This window comes from Eublepharis macularius, chromosome 15 (assembly GCF_028583425.1).
Source record: "Eublepharis macularius isolate TG4126 chromosome 15, MPM_Emac_v1.0, whole genome shotgun sequence".
In the NCBI taxonomy this organism is placed as follows: Eukaryota; Metazoa; Chordata; class Lepidosauria; order Squamata; family Eublepharidae; genus Eublepharis; species Eublepharis macularius.
The window spans coordinates 45,866,692-45,885,072 of NC_072804.1; the positions used below are offsets into that span (position 1 = coordinate 45,866,692).

Consider the following 18,381-nt stretch of genomic DNA (forward strand, 5'->3'; position numbering starts at 1 on the left):
ACCCAGCTTGTTGGCTTAAGGCCAATTGGTTGACCACCGGATAGAGCAGGATAATAATAATAATAATAATAACAACAAACAACAACAACATTTGATTTATATACCTCCATTCAGGACAACTTAATGCCCACTCAGAGCAGTTTACAAAGTATGTTATCATTATCCCCACAACAATTACCTTGTGAGGTGGATGGGGCTGAGAGAGCTCTGATAGAGCTGTGACTAGCCCAAGGTCACCCAGTTGGCTTCAAGTGGAGGAGTGGGGAATCAAACCTGGCTCTCCAGATTAGAGTCCTGTGCTCTTAACCACTACACCAAACTGGCTCTCAGAATGATGGACAAGATGGGCCCCTGGTTTGATCCATCAGGGTGTCTCTGTTGTTCAAGTAAAATACAAAATAAAACCTGGTAAAAACATAAACCATTAAACATTCTTAATTAAAACCCTTATAAAACAACCAACCAGAGCATACAAGCCTAGCTAATTGAGAGCTATGCCTTTGCAAAAACTGATGAAAAAGATAGAAGAAACAACGATTCTACCATGGACATGGCAAGAAACATAACTTTGATATATAAAGATGAAAATGACCTACTAATATCACCATCATACAGACTCATCTCCCTACTGAATGTAAACTATAAGATATTTACGGCAATATTGGCTGAAAGACTAAGAAGATGCATCTCAGAAGTTATTCATGAAGATCAAACAGGATTTGTCCCAAAGAGGTATATTAAGGATCATATCAGATATATCCTCAATGAAATTGAATATTCAAGAAGGCAAAAAAACGGGATGCTGAAAAAGCATTTGACAATGTGTCTTGGAAGTTTCTTATGAAAACACTCCAAAGAATGAATTGTGGGATGGAACTGTGGTGTAAATCCAAAGTATTTACACCAAGCCTAGCTAACTGAGCAGTTTGAAAAAAGAATACCCGTTTCCAGACTAAAACACTGTATCAAAATGGTGAGGAAGTATCAAGCCTTTAATTAAAAGCTTGATTAAACAGAAATGTTTATGTTGCCTATGTTGTAAAACAGCCCCTTGACCCACCATCCCTGTTCAGTTTCTGCCCAGTGAGGCATCTAGGCACTCAGTGGCCCTCCCAAATTTCCACCCAATGATGTGCCACTCTCCCAAGATGCCTAACTCTCAGATGGTTTTCCCTACTTCTCTCTAGTATTTTTGCTACCACAAGCTGGTCATTTAGAATATCACCTGCTAAGTAGGCCAGTATTCCTAATACTCAATCCAAGTTGTGATTAAAGGCTCTACCTAATTCCCATGTCACCCAGTATTCAACTACTGGTTACCATCGGGATAGTTTGCCATACTTGCTCTCTCCTGGGGAAATAGTAATTCAGCTTCTGATAGCATGCTTGAAAGTAGAGGTCCATTTGGTATGGAGAACAACTGCAAGCATTTAAAATAGAAAAGAATTTATTGAAAAAGAAAAGTCCACATACATACTCTGCACAGCAACTTAGCGAGCAAGTAATACAAAGAAAAGGTGCAAACCTATACCTCTTATTCTAAGGCAGGATCATTAAACATATAAGTTACAGCATTCTAACAGTTTCTCATTACCTTGGAGCCTTCGGGTGCTCTGGAAGCTTCCCATGGCAATGGCAGCCATCAAGATGGACCTCAGGTCTGAAAGTGCTTTCTCCAGAGGAAATTATCCCAAAATGGACCTCACTTTATTCCCTCAATGTCCAGGGAATTTATCTCTTCCATCTTCCCATCCACCCCCTCCATGTCTTTCTTCCTCTTTCAGTCCTTTACAATAAGATATACTATTTGATATTTGACATTTCCAAGTTTCTGGCCCCTCTAAAGTGTCACATTCCTTCCAAGATGTGAGATGGTCCACTTGATTGTTCTCTGCTCACTAGAAGCATTCACATAACTAAGTTTTAATCTCCCCGTACCACTGGCACTGCTGGTCTCCCAGTTGTTGCTAGGGCAGGTATTGGCTATGTAGGATTTCATTCAAATATATCACCAGATATTTCTTATGAATGTCACTTTGTGGTCCTATGGTGAGGCTAAAAATAACAAGTCACTTATTTTGAAGGAAGTAAGGAGCATCTGCATGGAATCATGAGATGGCATCTGGGGGAGGAAAGCCATATATTGGCACTTCAATAGGGCTGCATGTTTGGGCAGTAGAAAAGGCAGTAGGAAGATAACTGCAAATGTCGCTGGAGCAGTCTGTCTCGCACATGCAGAAAGGTGCATGTGAATCAAAGAAAATTACACAAGGTCCTCATTTGGTTAAGTCCTCAGAGTAGAGGAAAGGATGCGGCTTTGTGGCAGAGCATCGGCTTTGTATGGATTAGGTCCCAGGTTCAGTCCCACATGTCCAGTTACAAGGATTAGATAGTAGTTGATGGGGAAAACCTTGACTCGAGACCCTGGAGAATTAACAATACATTGGTCAACCAATGGTCTAACTCGGTGTAAAGCAGTTTTATATGTTCACACATATCTCATGTGAAAAACAACAGCTTGCTTGACCATTTCAACTCCTGGTTCTGCCCTTTGACCCTTTTGTTCCACCCCCAGTTGTCTTCAGTCACCAGGGCTCCTCCCCTTGTCCCCATTAGATCTGTTTTCTGCATGAGTGGACCATGCTCGACCCGTTCGGAACCTGTTCCTTGCTGGACTGGTGCCTTCCAAATATTGGCTGATTCCACACACATTGGATAATGCACTTTCAATGCACTTTATCAATCGTTTGAGGTGGATTTTTTGTTCCGCACACGAAAACATCCATTCCAAATGATCTATAAAGAGGATTGGAAGTGCATTATCCAACATGTATGGAATCAGCCATTGACAACCTGATGCCTGGGTCTATGGAGGAGGGCATGATATTTTCTTGAGAAAAAGAATGAATGGAGTTACATTATCACTAAACTCAGAAGTGTTAGCTTTACAATTTGCCTTGATTCCAATATGAAGGATCCTTGAAACAAAGAAAGAAGCATCCCAAACTATGTTTGTATGGGAAAAGAGTATTTATTTGGTTGTTTTTCCTGGACTGTTTCAGACATACACATGTGGTAAAAAAAACAGAGCACTCGCCATTATAAAAAGAAACCTCACCATTAAAAATGCAATTAAAATGAAGGCAAAATGTTTTTTAAAAGTATATAAAGGTAAGGTAAAGGTAGTCCCATGTGCAAGCACAGAGTCATTACTGACCCATGGGGGGACATTGCATCATGACGTTTTCTTGGCAGACTTTTTACGGGGTGGTTTGCCATTGCCTTCCCCAGTAAAGATAGCAATAACAAAATACGAAAAGACAGAAGTGGCTAGGGAACAAGGGTTAAAACATGGAACCCCCTCCTGCACACTTTTAAGAATCTTTAAAATGAGAAGTGATAGGATTTCCTGTGGCTGCTAGGGCTCTACTTCTAGAATGAAGGCTTAGAGTGATTCCACACACGTTGGATAATGCACTTCCAATCCTCTTTATAGATCATTTGGAACAGATTTTTTTGTGCGCTGAACAAAAAAATCCATCTTAAATAATTGATAAAGTGCATTATCCAACATGTATGGAATCACTCAGTATGACACATTAGCTTTTCACCATGTTTTTGCTGCAGTGCAGGTTCTTAAGTGGATGGAATGCCCCTTCCCTTACACCACCATCATTAATTTAACTTGATACAGAATCAGCTTTGGAAAGTCAGCAATAATAAAGTAAGAAATAAAAGGCGAATAGAATAAAAATACAATAAAAAGTAAGAATAGGGAGTGTGACGAACACAGAACTGTGAACACAGATTGTGAGGGGTGGATGGAGAAATGATACCTTCCTCCAAGAAGGAAATAAGTTATTGAGGCTCAGTTGACCCCCTCCCTTCCACAGAGTATCACTATTCCTCTCCAGGTTTTTCATTGAACTTTCCCTATTTTTTTCCTGAAAACTCAATAAAAAACAGGGAGATCAAATGATAATACAAGGAAGGGGAAAAAACCCATGCAGTTAAGAATAATAACATTAATAATAATAACATTCTATTTATATACTGCCCTTCAGGATAAGTTAATCAGAGTGGTTTACAAAGTATGTCATTATTATCCCCACAACAAAACATTATTATAAACATTATTATCCCCACAACAAAACACCCTGTAAGGTGGGTGGGGCTGAGAGAGCTCCAGAGAGCTGTGACTAGCCCAAGATCACCCAGCTGGCTTCAAGTGGAGGAGTGGGGAATCAAACCTGATTCTCCAGATTAGAGTCCCGTGCTCTTAACCACTACACCAAACTGGCTCTGAGATGCAGCAAAAATCCTATGTGGAAAATCCCCTAATAATAAAATAATTTTAAAATCAAAGGTCAGATGTTTACAACAGAGGTCAGACAGGAAACTGAAGCTTTGTTGTTGGTCTTTGTCAAAGTATTGTATCTATTCAAAAGGAAAACTAGGGTGTGTTGTTTTTTTCTCCAGATACGCCATCAAGAAAAAGAAGAGTTCATCTTTCACATGCATAGACATTGCAAGCATTACAGTTTGTGTGTTGCATATAATGTTTCGGCGAATCATCTTGAATCCAACATCATCTTTTCAGTATATATAGTACTTGCGTGAATCCGATCCAGCCAATTGAAAATACAACAAGAGATCATTGTCTGGGTGGGTAGAGTCAGTTCAGGCACTTTAAGCATCTGGCAGAGGAGGGCTTGTTTCAGCAGTGTTCTGATAAATCACTATTGTCTGAAAAAGAAGCCCCCCCCAAAAAACAGATGAGACACAGTATATGAATACATTATTATACTCAGACCATTTATTTCTAAAATGTATAAACTTTTGTTGAGGTTTGAGATGGAGGAAGAGCAAGTAAAAGAATGTATGATTAAATGGGCGAAAAATTGTGGACATGATATATTAATGGAGCAATGGAAAAATATGTGGATAAGAGGGCTGAAATTTACATTAAGCTCCAGTATTAAAGAACATTTTTACAAAATGATGTATCGTTGGTATATGACACCTGAAAAATTGGCTAGAATGTATAAGGGGGCATCAAATGTATGTCGGAAATGTGCTAAACAAGAGTGAACATTTTTTCATATGTGGTGGACATGTAAGAAAGCAAACAGTTTTTGGTTGCAGATACGATCATCGATTCAGAAGATTTTGAAGATTAAAGTTCAGCTGAAACCAGAGACTTTTCTGTTGGGAATAATGGACAGCCAGTTGGAAAAAAGTTTTAGAACACTGTTCTTATACTTTATTACAGCAGCACGAGTACTTTATGCACAAAAGTAGAAAACGACAACATTGCCTACAATGGAGGAATGGTTGACAAAAGTTTTGGAGTTTGCATTAAAACTTACTGCATTAATTAGAAAAAGGACATTAATTAACTTCTTGACTGAATGGAAACCGTTAATAGACTTTTTGCATGAAATGGATAACAAGGATTTGATGACATCTGGATTTATGGATGAAGAAACAGGAACAATAGAAAAAAGAGGGTTTTGTGATTAACTTAGAATAAGTGAGACTCTAGAAATGATATATACTTGTTGTGGAGAAAATCGGAACTCAACTTGTAGTGTAATTTAGGGGGGGATACCTCTTAATTTTATAGATATATGTATCGTTAATGTTTAGAATTGTGTGTTTTTTCTTGTTCTCTATGTTTGTTGTTTATTGTATTGTGGTGTGTAGTTTATAGTTTAAATAAAGAAAATTTTAATTAAAAAAAATACTCAGACCAGGCTTCTACGTTCTGGAGCAGCAACACGGATAATCTATATCTCAGTCTCTGGTTTGCACATGAACACACACTGAGAATCTAAGTACGACCTAGGACAGAATGGTAGTCCTTTGCTATTATCTTTGACGAGTGAGGGCTCCTCAGTCTATGTATAATTATTTTATAAACATTATTTGGAGTGCCACTTTTTAAGCGGCCCATAAACAACCTGCCTGGCCTGAAAAAGAAAAAACTTCTTTATGTTGATATAGTTCTTGCTTCATGTGTGTGTGAATATAATTCTGACCACAGTGAAGCAGGCCCTCAGAGCCGAAACGCATTGGGTCTTGTTTATATACATGTGTAACCCTTATTGTGATTCTCTGTTCTTAGATGTGCAGCTTCAGCTTCTTGGTGTGTATCATGATCTGAGTTTTTAATGGTACTCTATAACTGTCATTTTTAATCCTAAAATTTTGTGCATTGTGCAATAAATAGCTGTATCTCATCTCATCTGTTGCTCAACTTTGTGGTTCTTGACTTGACTTTCAAGTTGGGCTTTTCCCCCTTTTGTGATTTTTCTAAAATTTCTAGGAAGTCACATTAAAAAGTGACTTACAGCACAATCATAAGAAGAATTACTTCAGTAATTTCAACGGGCTTAGACTAAATTAACTCTGTTTAGGATTACACGATTAAGCATACAGAAGAAGAAAAATGGCTTCCACAAACAGGGCTGCCGAGAGTGGCCATGGACACCCCCGGACAAAAATTCCATCCGGGCCTGTTGATTTGCAGCTGACTCATCACTTTCCCAGCCTTGGGCTGTTCAGGGCATGATACGAGCAAAAGTTGTTTGCCATTGCCTTCCTCTGTGTAACAACCTCCTCATGAAAAACAAATATAGGAATAAAACAAATCTCTTGGTTTTCTGTTACTGAGAACTGAATAATAATTGCAAAAGGATGTGCTACAACTTCCCCACCATCAACAACCAACAATAAAGCAGGAAAAAGGAAAACTAGGAAGGCCAAGGGCCTAGCCAGGACACTCAAACACACTTCCAGTTAAATATAAATGAGACGCAAGTTACCTGGGAATAAGCCTCAGTGAGTTAAGTCAGAGAAAAAGTACTAAACTGGGAAAAAAACCCTTTTAAAATATTTCTACTAACTCGAAACAAAAAAGCAAACTCACAGCAACTTGAAGATGCTTAAAGATATTTTTTTTTTTAAAAAAAGGAATTAAATGTCTCAATATTGGAAATTGAAACAACTTCCCAATATACAGCATCTTACTACATAATTGAGTAAGAGTGTTTGAGACAACTCATCGGTTTATCCTGGTGCAGGCGCAGTCAGGGCGAGCCTTTGCTGCCTCCAAAGAGCCTGCAACCCGGCTCTGCCCTCCCTAACCCCGATTGGGCCAGCCGGCATGGGCATGCCCGGCTTGCCTGCACTCCACCTCCCAAGACTCGATCTGCCATGGGGGAGGGGGCATGGGGGTCAGCGTGGCTTGCCTGTTCCCCCCCCTTTCTACCCCCAGGCCTCGATCTGCTGTGGGGGAGGGGGTGCAGGGGGCATGGCAGAGGGGATAATGCCAGGCCCGGCCACCATGCCCTCCCCTGCCCAGACTGGGGTACGGCGGAGGGGGCAAACCCAGGCCCAGCTACCCTGCCTTCTCCTCGACCAGATCGGGGCACAGTAGAGGTGGCAATGACTGGCCCACCTGCCCTGCCCTTTCTAGAGCACTTTGTACTTTTCCCCCACAACGGACTTTGTTGCTAGTTGGGAAATAAAAGTAAAGGATGCATTTTTAAAATTAATGTATTTGCAATGAGGAAGATGTGTAACCCAGTTTGAAACACTGTGGTCTTACTTTATTAGTTGTATCGAACATTTGTAGAATGTTATAAAACATTCGTGACACTGAGAGATCTCTGTCTTTTGGTGCTATACCTCTGAAGATGCCAGTCACAGCTGCTGGCGAAACGTCAAGAACTACAGTGCCAAGACCATGGCCATACAGCCCGGAAAATCCACAACAACCATGTTATAAAACTGTTAACTGTATCTTTTAAAATGTATTCTACAAGCCTAGTTACAGCTTGATTTTCTTTTGTTTACTTTTCTCTCCTTATTCCCTCTTTTAGTATTTTAGGAATGACTATATTTAAAAAGGAGAGAAAAAAAGAAGATCCTTAAAGAAGGAAAGAAAATTGGGGAGATGTAAAAAGTTGGTTTTATCCTGCAGATGAGCCAAGACTGCATATATTGTTTGTCTCCTGCACCTGCCCTAACTTTAGAAAGAGATCCTAGTCCCCAGATGCTGAAATCCAGCTAGTTCGAGCTCCCTTTCCTTTCCTTCCCCTCCTCTCCTGCCACTGCCACCTTAAAGAGAAAAAAAAGAAAGCAAGAACATGGGCAGATTAGGCAACTGAATGACCCTGGAAATAATTTCCAGAATGGCCCAGTCTGTGCTCCTGATCAAGTTGACGGTACATACTCAAAGGGTACGGAGATCCAGTTTGGTGTAGTGTTTAAGAGCGGCAGGACTCTAATCTGGAGAGCCAGGTTTGGTTCCCCTCCTCCACTTGAAGCCAGTTGGGTGACCTTGGATCAGTCACAGCTTCTCGGAGCTCTCTTAGCCCCACCCACCTCACAGGGTGATTGTTATGAGGATAATAATAACACACGTTGTAAACCACTCTGAGTAGGTGTTAAGTTGTCCTAAAGGGTGGTATATAAATGTAATGTTATTATTATGTTACATGTAACAAAGCCCATTGCGGTAAAAAAATGCAGCAGGCTCTAGAAATGGTAGGGCTGCCGGCCTAGCCATTGCCCCCTCCCCAGCACCCTGATCTGGAGCAGGGGGTGGAGGGCAGGGCAGCAGGGGGGTGGGGCAGGTGAGCTAGGGAAGCCCCAAGGACGCGGTGGAGAGGCAAACCGTGTTGCCTCCAACTGACTTCTTATCCTTGTGTACTTGCGTCAGCAACACGGTTTGCCTTTTATGTTTAAGGATTATATTATAACTGACTAGATCTTTGGGGAGCAATCCTAAACAAGTATCCTTATCATTGTTCCGCTAATTTGATAGGTTCCCAGGAAATCTTAACTCCACACACACACTCACCCTTTTTGAACATAATATGAACAAAGGTTTTCTGTTCTGCAATTATATGTTTTACTCCCCGGCCAGGGTAGGTATAACGGGAATGACAAATACAGGGGGAATTAGAAGGGGGGGATTAAAGCATAGCAAGTAAATTGATGGGCCCATATTTGCCTCGGTGCAGCCATGGAGAGCTTTCTTTTAAAAAAATTGCTGCAAAAACAGGGGAGGAGGCAGAGAGACGGCCTGGAAGCCGAGCATCTGGCTGTTTGCTGGGCTTAGTGTTCTTTGCGCTCCCTAGTGGCTGCAGGCAGAACTACATAGAAAATAAAAAACAAAAAGTGTTTGCTGAATGCATGAATAATCCCCTTTCAGGGACCTTCAAGAGCTGATGGGACCTTGGGAATTTTGTCCCTCTAGTTCCCCTCTCTTTGTCCTCTCTAGTCCCCTGCCTGCCTAAAAAGGGAAAATGTACCTCATGAAACCTTTGGAGTTCTTCAGGAATGTTATGGGCAGACAGGTGATCCAGCAGACATATAAATACTGGGGGAAACTTGATGGAATACCTCACCAAAGACTCCTTAAGAAACTTAACCAAAGAGTCTATTCCAGCGATGGTTGTTGTGGATTTTCTGGGCTGTATGGCCGTGGTCTTGGCATTGTAGTTCTTGACGTTTCGCCAGCAGCTGTGGCTGGCATCTTCAGAGGTGTAGCACCAAAAGACAGAGATCTCTCAGTGTCCATATGCAAAAGAACCTCCTCTGGATACAGTGACGCCTCCCTCCATTAGCATTCCACACTCTGGGAAACTCTTACAGGATGACTCAGCCTAAACCCACCTTCCTGAGTAGATATAAACTACCTGCCAACATCTTCTCCACACTGTGACACTGAGAGATCTCTGTCTTTTGGTGCTACACCGCTGAAGATGCCAGTCACAGCTGCTGGCAAAACGTCAAGAACTACAGTGCCAAGACCATGGCCATACAGCCCGGAAAATCCACAACAACCATCGTTCTCCGGCCGTGAAAGCCTTCGACAATATAGTCTATTCCATCATTCTTCCATCTTACTGGATCAGAATATGCTTCAGAAGAGAACTAGAGACATCACCTTTGTGTCTGCAGGTACCACCCATTTAGAAACTGCCGCCTCATCATAGGAAGACGTTTGGCTTGGAAACTCCCAGCTGTTAAGATTCGCTTCTGCTACGGCAGCCATTATGTGGGGATAACTACTACCTGCTCTCATAATTCTAAAAGTGCCCACAAGCTCAGCAAGGAGACCCATGATTTAAGTGGTTCATTTTTTTGTTTTGAGCAGTAAGATGGCCAGGTTTGCAGCTGGTACCAGATTACCCAGCTTAAGCGAAAACCAAAATGGACTGCAGAGAGCTCCAAAGGAAACTCTTCATGTTGGTTGAATGGGAAACAAAATGGTAAATGGCTTCTTCCGCATGGCAAACTTTATATTGGGTTTTCAGCGTATTCAACCCATGAGGTTTGGATCCACTTTATTCATTGGTTCTAGCCCCATACTGTTTCAGTTCTTTAATTCTACACTTCAAAGCAGTTGAACTGAAGTCTGTTTTTTTAATTTCTGTACTAAAAAAATGTCTCGATTCTGCTGCAGGCTTTGAGGACTCGTCAGTTTCCTCAGTTGATTGCCAATGAAACATAAGGGGTTTTTTTGGTGTCTTTTTTAATGACACCAATGTTGCAATACCAGTGTTTAATTTTCTTTTTTAAGAAAGCCAAAAAATAATGAACTAAAAAGTACAGGAAGTACTGGTGAAAACTTTAAAATATCACGTGGGATTCAGGGCAGTTGTGCTGTGTTAGCCATATTGCAGCATTTCCCCCAGCAGTTATAAGGGTTTTTTTGTTTTCTTTAAGGCTCCAATGGTGCAACATTGCTATTTATATTTTTTAAAAATTCAGGAAAAAAACTTGATTGATTGCACTAATCGGGATGCAGAGGAATAAAGTGGAGGGGGAAAGGCGGGGCCAGGCCCGGGCGTCACACCAAAGAGAGCATTCTGCACTTCAAAAAAGTCCCTGTTGACTTTGCTGGAAGAAAATCAGGATATGTGCAGAGCTGCAGGAAAGCAGGGGGAAGATCAGTTCTGTGGCACTTGCAGCCTTACTCCATGCGGAATGCAAAAAAATCTGGACAGCAGTTTGGAGACTGACTTGGGGATATTTTTACTGTGGATGCAGAAGTCTGGAGAGAAACTGATGCAATATCGGGCCAGAACCAATGAAAAGGCCCATGCAGAAAAAATAATAGTGCAATCCTAAGAAGAGTTACTCCAGTGTAAACCCACTGAAATCAATGGGCTTAGACTGGAGTAACTCTTCTTAAGATTGCACTGTTAAGTATACTAGGTGGTGCCTGTTAGCACAAAGCTCCAACTTTATATAAACATTAGTGTGGTGGACTAATCAGGAAAGAGAATTCTGGGTCTTCTTGTCAACGAAAACAGTGTACAGTGGTGGTGAAAAAAAGGCAAATTCCTTCCTAGGGATTAGGAAAGGGATTTAAAATAAAGCCGCCTGTATCATAAAGCCTTTGTGTAAGTCTATGGCCACATTTGGAATGTGGTGCTCAGTTCTGGTAGCCACATTTTATTTTATTTTTAAAGAGATTTAATATTGGGTAAAGTTGCAGAAAAAGGAAACCAAAGCAATCAGGGGCTTGCAGCATTCCTCAGTAGGAGAAATAGCTACAAATGTTTGGAGCTTTTTAATTCCGGGGGGGGGGGGGACCCTAAAGCTAGGAGAAGTGGTGTCAAAGGTATATAAACAGTGCAATCCTATGCAGAGTTACTCCAGTCTAAGCCCGTCGAAGTCAATGAGCTTAGACTGGAGCAATTCTGCATGGGATTTCACAGAAAGTGTATCAACGTATGCACGGCAAGAAAAAGGACACAGAGAACTTTTTTTGTCAATGACACACACTGGCTGTAGGTTAGGAACAGCCAAAACGTTTCTACATCCAATGCGTAATTCTATTATGGAACTTGTTCTTTCCGGAACAAGCTTAGATGGTTTTAAAGGGGGGATGAGATGGTTTTAAAATGCATAAAGATATATCAAGGTCTATTAACCATGATGGGTACACAGAAATTCCATGTTCAGAGACAGACTATCACAGGAGAAGGGGAGAATAAAAGGGGGATTATGCTTTGTTGTCTTACTTCCAGGAAGCCCAGATCTATCTGTGGGAAACAAGAATCTGGACCATATGGACCTTAGCCCACCAAAGTTTTTCTTACAGTTGCTCTCATGCTACTCCAGGTTATGTCTTCTGCCCCTCCCCGCAAGATCCCAGTATTAATATGAAGGGTATAACTCCAAACCGCACATTAGTATAACTCCAAACCACACAATCTAATTTAATCCCATGTTCTAATCAGGAGAGTGGAAGATCTAAATTAGGGGATGGCCAACTGACGGCCTGCAGGCTGCAAAGATGAATAGACAATTGGTGCAGAAGAAAAAGAATAATATATAATGATACAATTCCTACTCGTCGTATGATTAGCAGACTCTGCTAAAGTGTATATACAGGAACGGAACTAAAGAGAATGTGGAAGATTGCCCCTGACAAAGCTGCATGCGAAACACAAAGGGTTGTTCAATTATATCAGATTCTTTTTCTTCTGCACCAATTGTCTTTTCATCTCCATTTTGCCTTGGTGTGCCCCCGCTGCTTCTTCATTTTCAGCCCACAAAGCAGCATTAACAGGTTTGCAGTCACCTTCCATTTCTTTGATACCAAAGTCAATATTTTCTATTCCATTTCACTCAACAAAAAAAGAAGCAATGGGTTTCCGTGTGTAATTGACACATGGGGCACTTTTTTTCTTATTTCCCCGAGAGGTCTGGCTAGGCAACGGGCCCTTGTAAACACACTTTCCAGAAACGTGCTTGATGTTCTGCACCAAACACCACTGTTTGCACCACCCAAGTGTACCTGCATCTGTTCCGACAGATTCACCATTTGGATTTCTCCAAACAAGTGCATGCCTATCACAGGCTGGGAGCAAATTATGTTAACAGGCCTGCTCTGGAGTTGTGGGATGGGCTGCTGAAGTTTTCATCTGAGGTCAAGGATTGTGGCTATGCACCTGCTTTGCTCTACAGTTGGTCCTCAGAGCTAAACTGCACGAGATACCTGACATGTTGGGTTCCCACAAGTTTACCTGGGAAGTGTAGTCCCTCCAGCCCTCGAGCTACCAGAGGAAAACCCGAGGGAAGCGGATTTTTGCAAGTGTGTCTCTTGCAAAAATCTGCTTCACTTGGGGTTTCCTCTGGGAGCTTGGGAGCGGGGGCGGGGCATGTCAGAGCAGCAGCAGCAAGGCCAAAACCACGGGAAAGAAAAGAGTCAGTGAGGGGAGCCCGAAGAGAGCCAAGCCCAAAGCTGACAGGCAGCTAACAGCAGAAGAAGCTGCTGCTGAAGCTGTCGACGCCAACGCAATGACTAGACTCAACCCTTCTCACAGAGCTCTGAGCTCAGAGGGCTCAAGACTCCTTCCCCTCTCTGTGAGAAAAGGTGGTTGAGTTTGGAGATGGGGGTGGGGGGAACTACACTTCCCAGGTAAACTTGCAGGAACTCAACACATGACGGGCGTCTTGTGTAGTTTAGCTCTCAGAAGTGGAAAAACAATGAATGCTGAAGGCATCTAGGACCCAGATCCTACCCTAGATGCAGAATACGGTTTCACAAGTCCCTGCCCCTGCTTTTTGTAAATACGATTCCTCTGTATAGATAATTACCGTTTCGCTGTAGGAATCCCGACACACACTGGCGCACCCGAAGGCAGCGGAGATGATAGCAATGACAAACTCTACGATGGTGAGCATGAAAAGAACGGCTGCTGTATTATACATTATAGCCTGCAAATGAAACACACATCTCACACTGATGTACTGTCAGTCCCGTTTGTTGCTTCAGCAAACATCCCAAATGCAATGTAAAGCAGGGACCCCATTCTTCTAAAAGCCGCGGAGAAACATGGCAATACTACCTGGCAGCATTAGGATCTTGCTAACTTTCCTTGCTTTTGTCCCTCGTGGACACCCACTGTCTGCAAGGAACACTCCCTCACTGCATGAATTATAAGATCACAGACCATGTTTTTTATTCGGAGGTGAGGCTTACTAAGATGTGAGACCTTCATGTCCCCCCCCCCCTTTGCTCAGACTGGACAAGCTGGCCCACTCCCCAGTTCTAGATGAGGAACACTCACATAAGGGATGGTAGTGGCTTCGTGGCAAGCTTGAATAACCGCCGTGTCGTTACTGCCGTAGCCGCAGCCAGAAGCGGCTTTTCCTGTTGGTCCTTGATCCGTCATGGAAAAGGAGAAGATCACAATTGCAATGCCAGCTGCCACAGCACTGATAATATTCATTGCCAATGCTCCTTTCACCTATAGGAAGCAAACCAACCAATATTTGTATAGGAGATCTCGGTCCCTTCCTTCCACTAAAGTTCTGCTTTCTTCAGCTTCCACAGACTCCCGGTCTAATTCCTTCCTTCTCTCCTTTTGGTGGCCCTCAGCCTTTCAAGGGCTACAGAGCTGCTGTAGCAGAATGGTTAAATGGTTAGGCTGTAAATCTGCACTCTGCTGGTTCGAATCCTACGACTGCCATGAACTCAGCAGGCGGCCTTGGGTAAGCCACTCCTCTCAACCCCAGATCCCCAGCTATTTGTTGGGGATAATTACAACACTGTCTTTGTTCACTGCTCTGTGTAGGCACTAATCTGCCTAGAAGGGCAGTATGCACATTATTGTTGTCTATTATCATTATCATTAGTAAAAAGGTTCTTCTGATTGCAAAAGTAGGTCTTTGAATTATATAGATGATCACAAGAGAAAGGAGATTGCTAGGATGATCACCATAAGTTCAAGAGCTTAGAGGTGCAACACCCAAAACATCTATTCCTCCATGGTTAAGTGGTTGGGTTGCAAATCAGCACTCTACTCTGTTGGTTCAACTCCTGCTACTGCCATGAGCTCAGCAGGTGGCCTTGGGTAAGCCACTCTTCTCAGCCTCAGTTCCCCAACCATATTGTGGGGATAATAATAACACTGATTTTGTTCACCGCTCTGCGGCACTAATCTACCTAAAAGTGTAGTTGTTATTGTTGTTATTATTATTGCCTCTATTGCCTGCTCTGATTGACAGCAGCTTTCCAGAGTGTCAGGTATCTGTAGCCTAGTGATTAAGTGGTTGGGTTGCAAATCAGCACTCTGCCAGTTTGAATCCCAGTACTGCCATGAGCTCTGCAGGTGGCCTTGGGTAAGCCACTCCTCTCAGCCCCAGCTCCCCAACTGTATTGTGGGGATAATAATGACACTGACTTTGTTCACCTCTCTGAGTGAAGCACTAATCTGTCTAGAAGAGTGGCATATAAGTGCACTGTTACTATTAAAATAACCTGGAGGGTTTTATTTTTAAAGTCATCTCTGTGCACAAATAACCAATAATAATAATAATAATAACAACATTTGATTTACATACCACCCTTCAGGACAACTTAATGCCCACTCAGAGCGGTTTACAAAGCACGCCATTATTATTCCCACAACAAAACACCCTGTGAGGTAGGTGGGGCTGAGAGAGCTCCAGAGAACTGTGACTAGCCCAAGGTCACCCAGCTGGCTTCAAGTGGAGGAGTGGGGAATCAAACCCGGCTCTCCAGATTAGAGTCCCGCTCTCTTAACCACTGCACCAAACCAAGCCATTCATAAGGAACCCCCACAAAGGGGCCTTTGAAGAAAAGGTGGACATTATAGGTGCAGATCCAGCTTGATCAGTGGAGCATAGTGGCTACAGCATCAAGTTAGGATCTGGGATCCCTGGGGTGGATCCCTATTCTGCCATGAACATTGATGGGTGGCCTATGATTCTCTCGGCCTCAGCTACCTCACAGGATTGTGGTGAGGATAAAATGGGGATAGACCTACATCTCCTTGGAGAAAGGATGGGACTGAAATGCACAAGAGATAGGTATATATGAGCGAGGCCTCGTAAACTGATCGACAGGGATCCCAAAGATAGAGAATGCCATTATACATGGGAGGTTCAACTCACAAATCATACGGTGAAAAAATGAAATAAAAAAACCCTCCAAAATCTAGAATATTATGTTTTGTGTGCTAGCTATTCCATCACTAGCCCAATTATTCCTAAATCTGACCATTACCAGTAGTATCTTGGGGTTCTTGGCCGCCGCCACGGACAAAGATCCAGAAATGATGTACTGTGGAAGAGAGAAAGCAGTCAGAAGCAAAATCAGAATTGTAGTGTCTTGTATTCTTCAGAACTAGACCACAGACTTTCTAGAACAGGAAAGAATCTGGTCCTCAAGGTGCTGTAACTGACAAGTGAGCCCGGAACCCCTTTCCCACCCACATCAAGAGATCCAAACAAGAAACGGTGGCCAGTCACCAAAGAACCGCTTCTATGGGGGAAGAATTTTTTTCCTGATTTTTTTCTTTTTTAGATATAGCAATTGATGCCTCTTATTCTCTTTTCCTCTTTCGAAAGAGGGATTCTTTTTGGTTTCCCATTAATTTCTCTTGGAGGTTTTTTTTACCATATGATAGTAGGTTTCCTCACCTGGGGGGTTTTGCCTGCTGTTGCGCCACTGTAATACGATGCAAAGGGTAAAAGCAGTCCAATGTGGTAAGGTAATGCTCAGACCTGCCTTGTGTCTGTTTGTTTAACGACTCACATTGTTCTTAATTTTTCAGTTATGCTTGTAGTATATAAATAAATAAAGCCGTTACTGCTTACAGAGCTTCACAAAAGAGGAACTGATTCAAAATTTGATTCAAATTCCTAAAAAGAGGTATTGAAAATTCAGCAAAGAGGAATTAACATAATTCCACTTAACAATGCTAGATTAGACGCAAGAGATTTTCCCAGGGGACTCTTCGCTTCCATTTGTTGAAAGCAAGATTCTAGTCGTTGTATTGTCGAAGGCTTTCACGGCCGGAGAACGATGGTTGTTGTGGGTTTTCCAGGCTGTATTGCCGTGGTCTTGGCAACTACAATGCCAAGACCACGGCAATACAGCCCGGAAAACCCACAACAACCATCAAGATTCTAGTCCCTTGTGAATATGCAAATGGGCTTGGATACATGTGGCAACATCTGGTAAAATCTCCTCTTTTATGTCCCCCCCACCCCACCCCAATACTTCTACATGGCTTGACATTTGCTTCCTGGAAGAAATGAAAACGGAAACTCTCATGATCCTGGGATCCAGACCCCATTTCTAAATCCTATATTTGCATAGTTCAATCACCAACACAAAAAATCGTGGCACTGACGAATGCTTCTAAAACCATGACTTGTCTTGACCAATTAATCAATGACTATAGCATCCTAGATTCTTGCGGGAGGGGGATAATGGTAGACCGTCTGCTTTGAATGCAGATCTCAGACATCTCCAGTTTAAAAGGACCAGGTAGGGGCAACACTTCTGGTTTTGCTAATCAGAGAAGACCTGATATTGATAGACCAATGATGTGACTGAGAGTCTCTCTACCCATTACTACCTAGGGGTGCTCAAGTGAGCCTCATTTCACATGTCTCCCCTCCAACTTTCCATGCACTTGCTCTCACAGTCACACTTGAATTTGCTCCACTGTTCATGTGCTCTATATCAGTTCTTCCTCAACTGCTAAAAGCATCCCAGTTTCCCCCACATCCATTCATTGAAATGCAGATCTTGACACTTTCTCACACCTTAAAGAAATGCAAATCAGCAAGTCAAAGGAGCCTACAGGACTTGTTCTCACAGTGAAAACAGATCTGAATTGGCGCTTTGCCCTCCAGAATCACTTGCATATGCAGCCACATGAAGGGAGCTCCTGTGAAAGTAGCATTCATGCGTGCAGAGCAAGAACAGCCTGCACGTGAATTGAGGGCTACACATACAATCTTGTACATGAGCGTCCCTAGGTACTTAGCAACATGGAGAGAGACTCTGAGGGTCAAGCTAAACATGCAGGTTTTTAAAGAGCTAGGTCTGAGGAACTCAGGTTTCTGCAGCCATACAGCATTTAAAAAGTAAATGGCTATTAAAAATAAAAGAGAGCCCAAATGGCCTCAGAATTGCCTCCATGGGGGGAGGAGAGTCCTAGAAAAACTTATTTGCCTGGTGGTGGTGAGTGCCCTCAAATCATAGCTGACTTACGGTGACCCCTGGTGGAGTTCTCATGGCAAGAGACTAACAGAGGTGGTTTGCTATTGCCTGCCTCTGCAACCCTGGTCTTCCTTAGAGGTCTCCCATCCAACTACTAACCAAGGCTGATCCTGCTTAGCTTCTGAGATCTGACAAGATCAGGCTCACCTGGGCTATCCAGGTCAAAGCTATATTTGTCTACGTCTACAAAATCATGGGCTGTTGCTAGCAGCATGTCTTTGGAGGATTTCAATTTTAAACACGCAAGCTAAATGCAGCATAGCAAGTGAAGCAGCGAATAGAGAGAGGCCCCTTATAATTAATGGAAC

At 42.5% G+C, this 18,381-nt stretch overlaps 1 protein-coding gene across 3 annotated transcripts in view; it reads right to left on the reverse strand.

Moving 5' to 3' along the window:
* Window positions 1-1,429: 1,429 nt before the first annotated feature.
* Window positions 1,430-18,381, reverse strand: part of LOC129343533 (membrane-spanning 4-domains subfamily A member 15-like) — a 37,075-nt gene continuing 20,123 nt past the window's right edge. For 2 of the 3 annotated variants that reach the window (XM_054999787.1, XM_054999788.1), the window contains 4 exons: window positions 16,064-16,120; window positions 14,103-14,282; window positions 13,630-13,749; window positions 2,431-4,746 (listed from right to left, as the gene is read on the reverse strand). In XM_054999787.1, the coding sequence (XP_054855762.1) occupies window positions 4,690-4,746; window positions 13,630-13,749; window positions 14,103-14,282; window positions 16,064-16,120 (414 nt within the window). In that variant the 3' untranslated portion in view covers window positions 2,431-4,689. The other variant, XR_008598302.1, reaches the window with a different exon arrangement.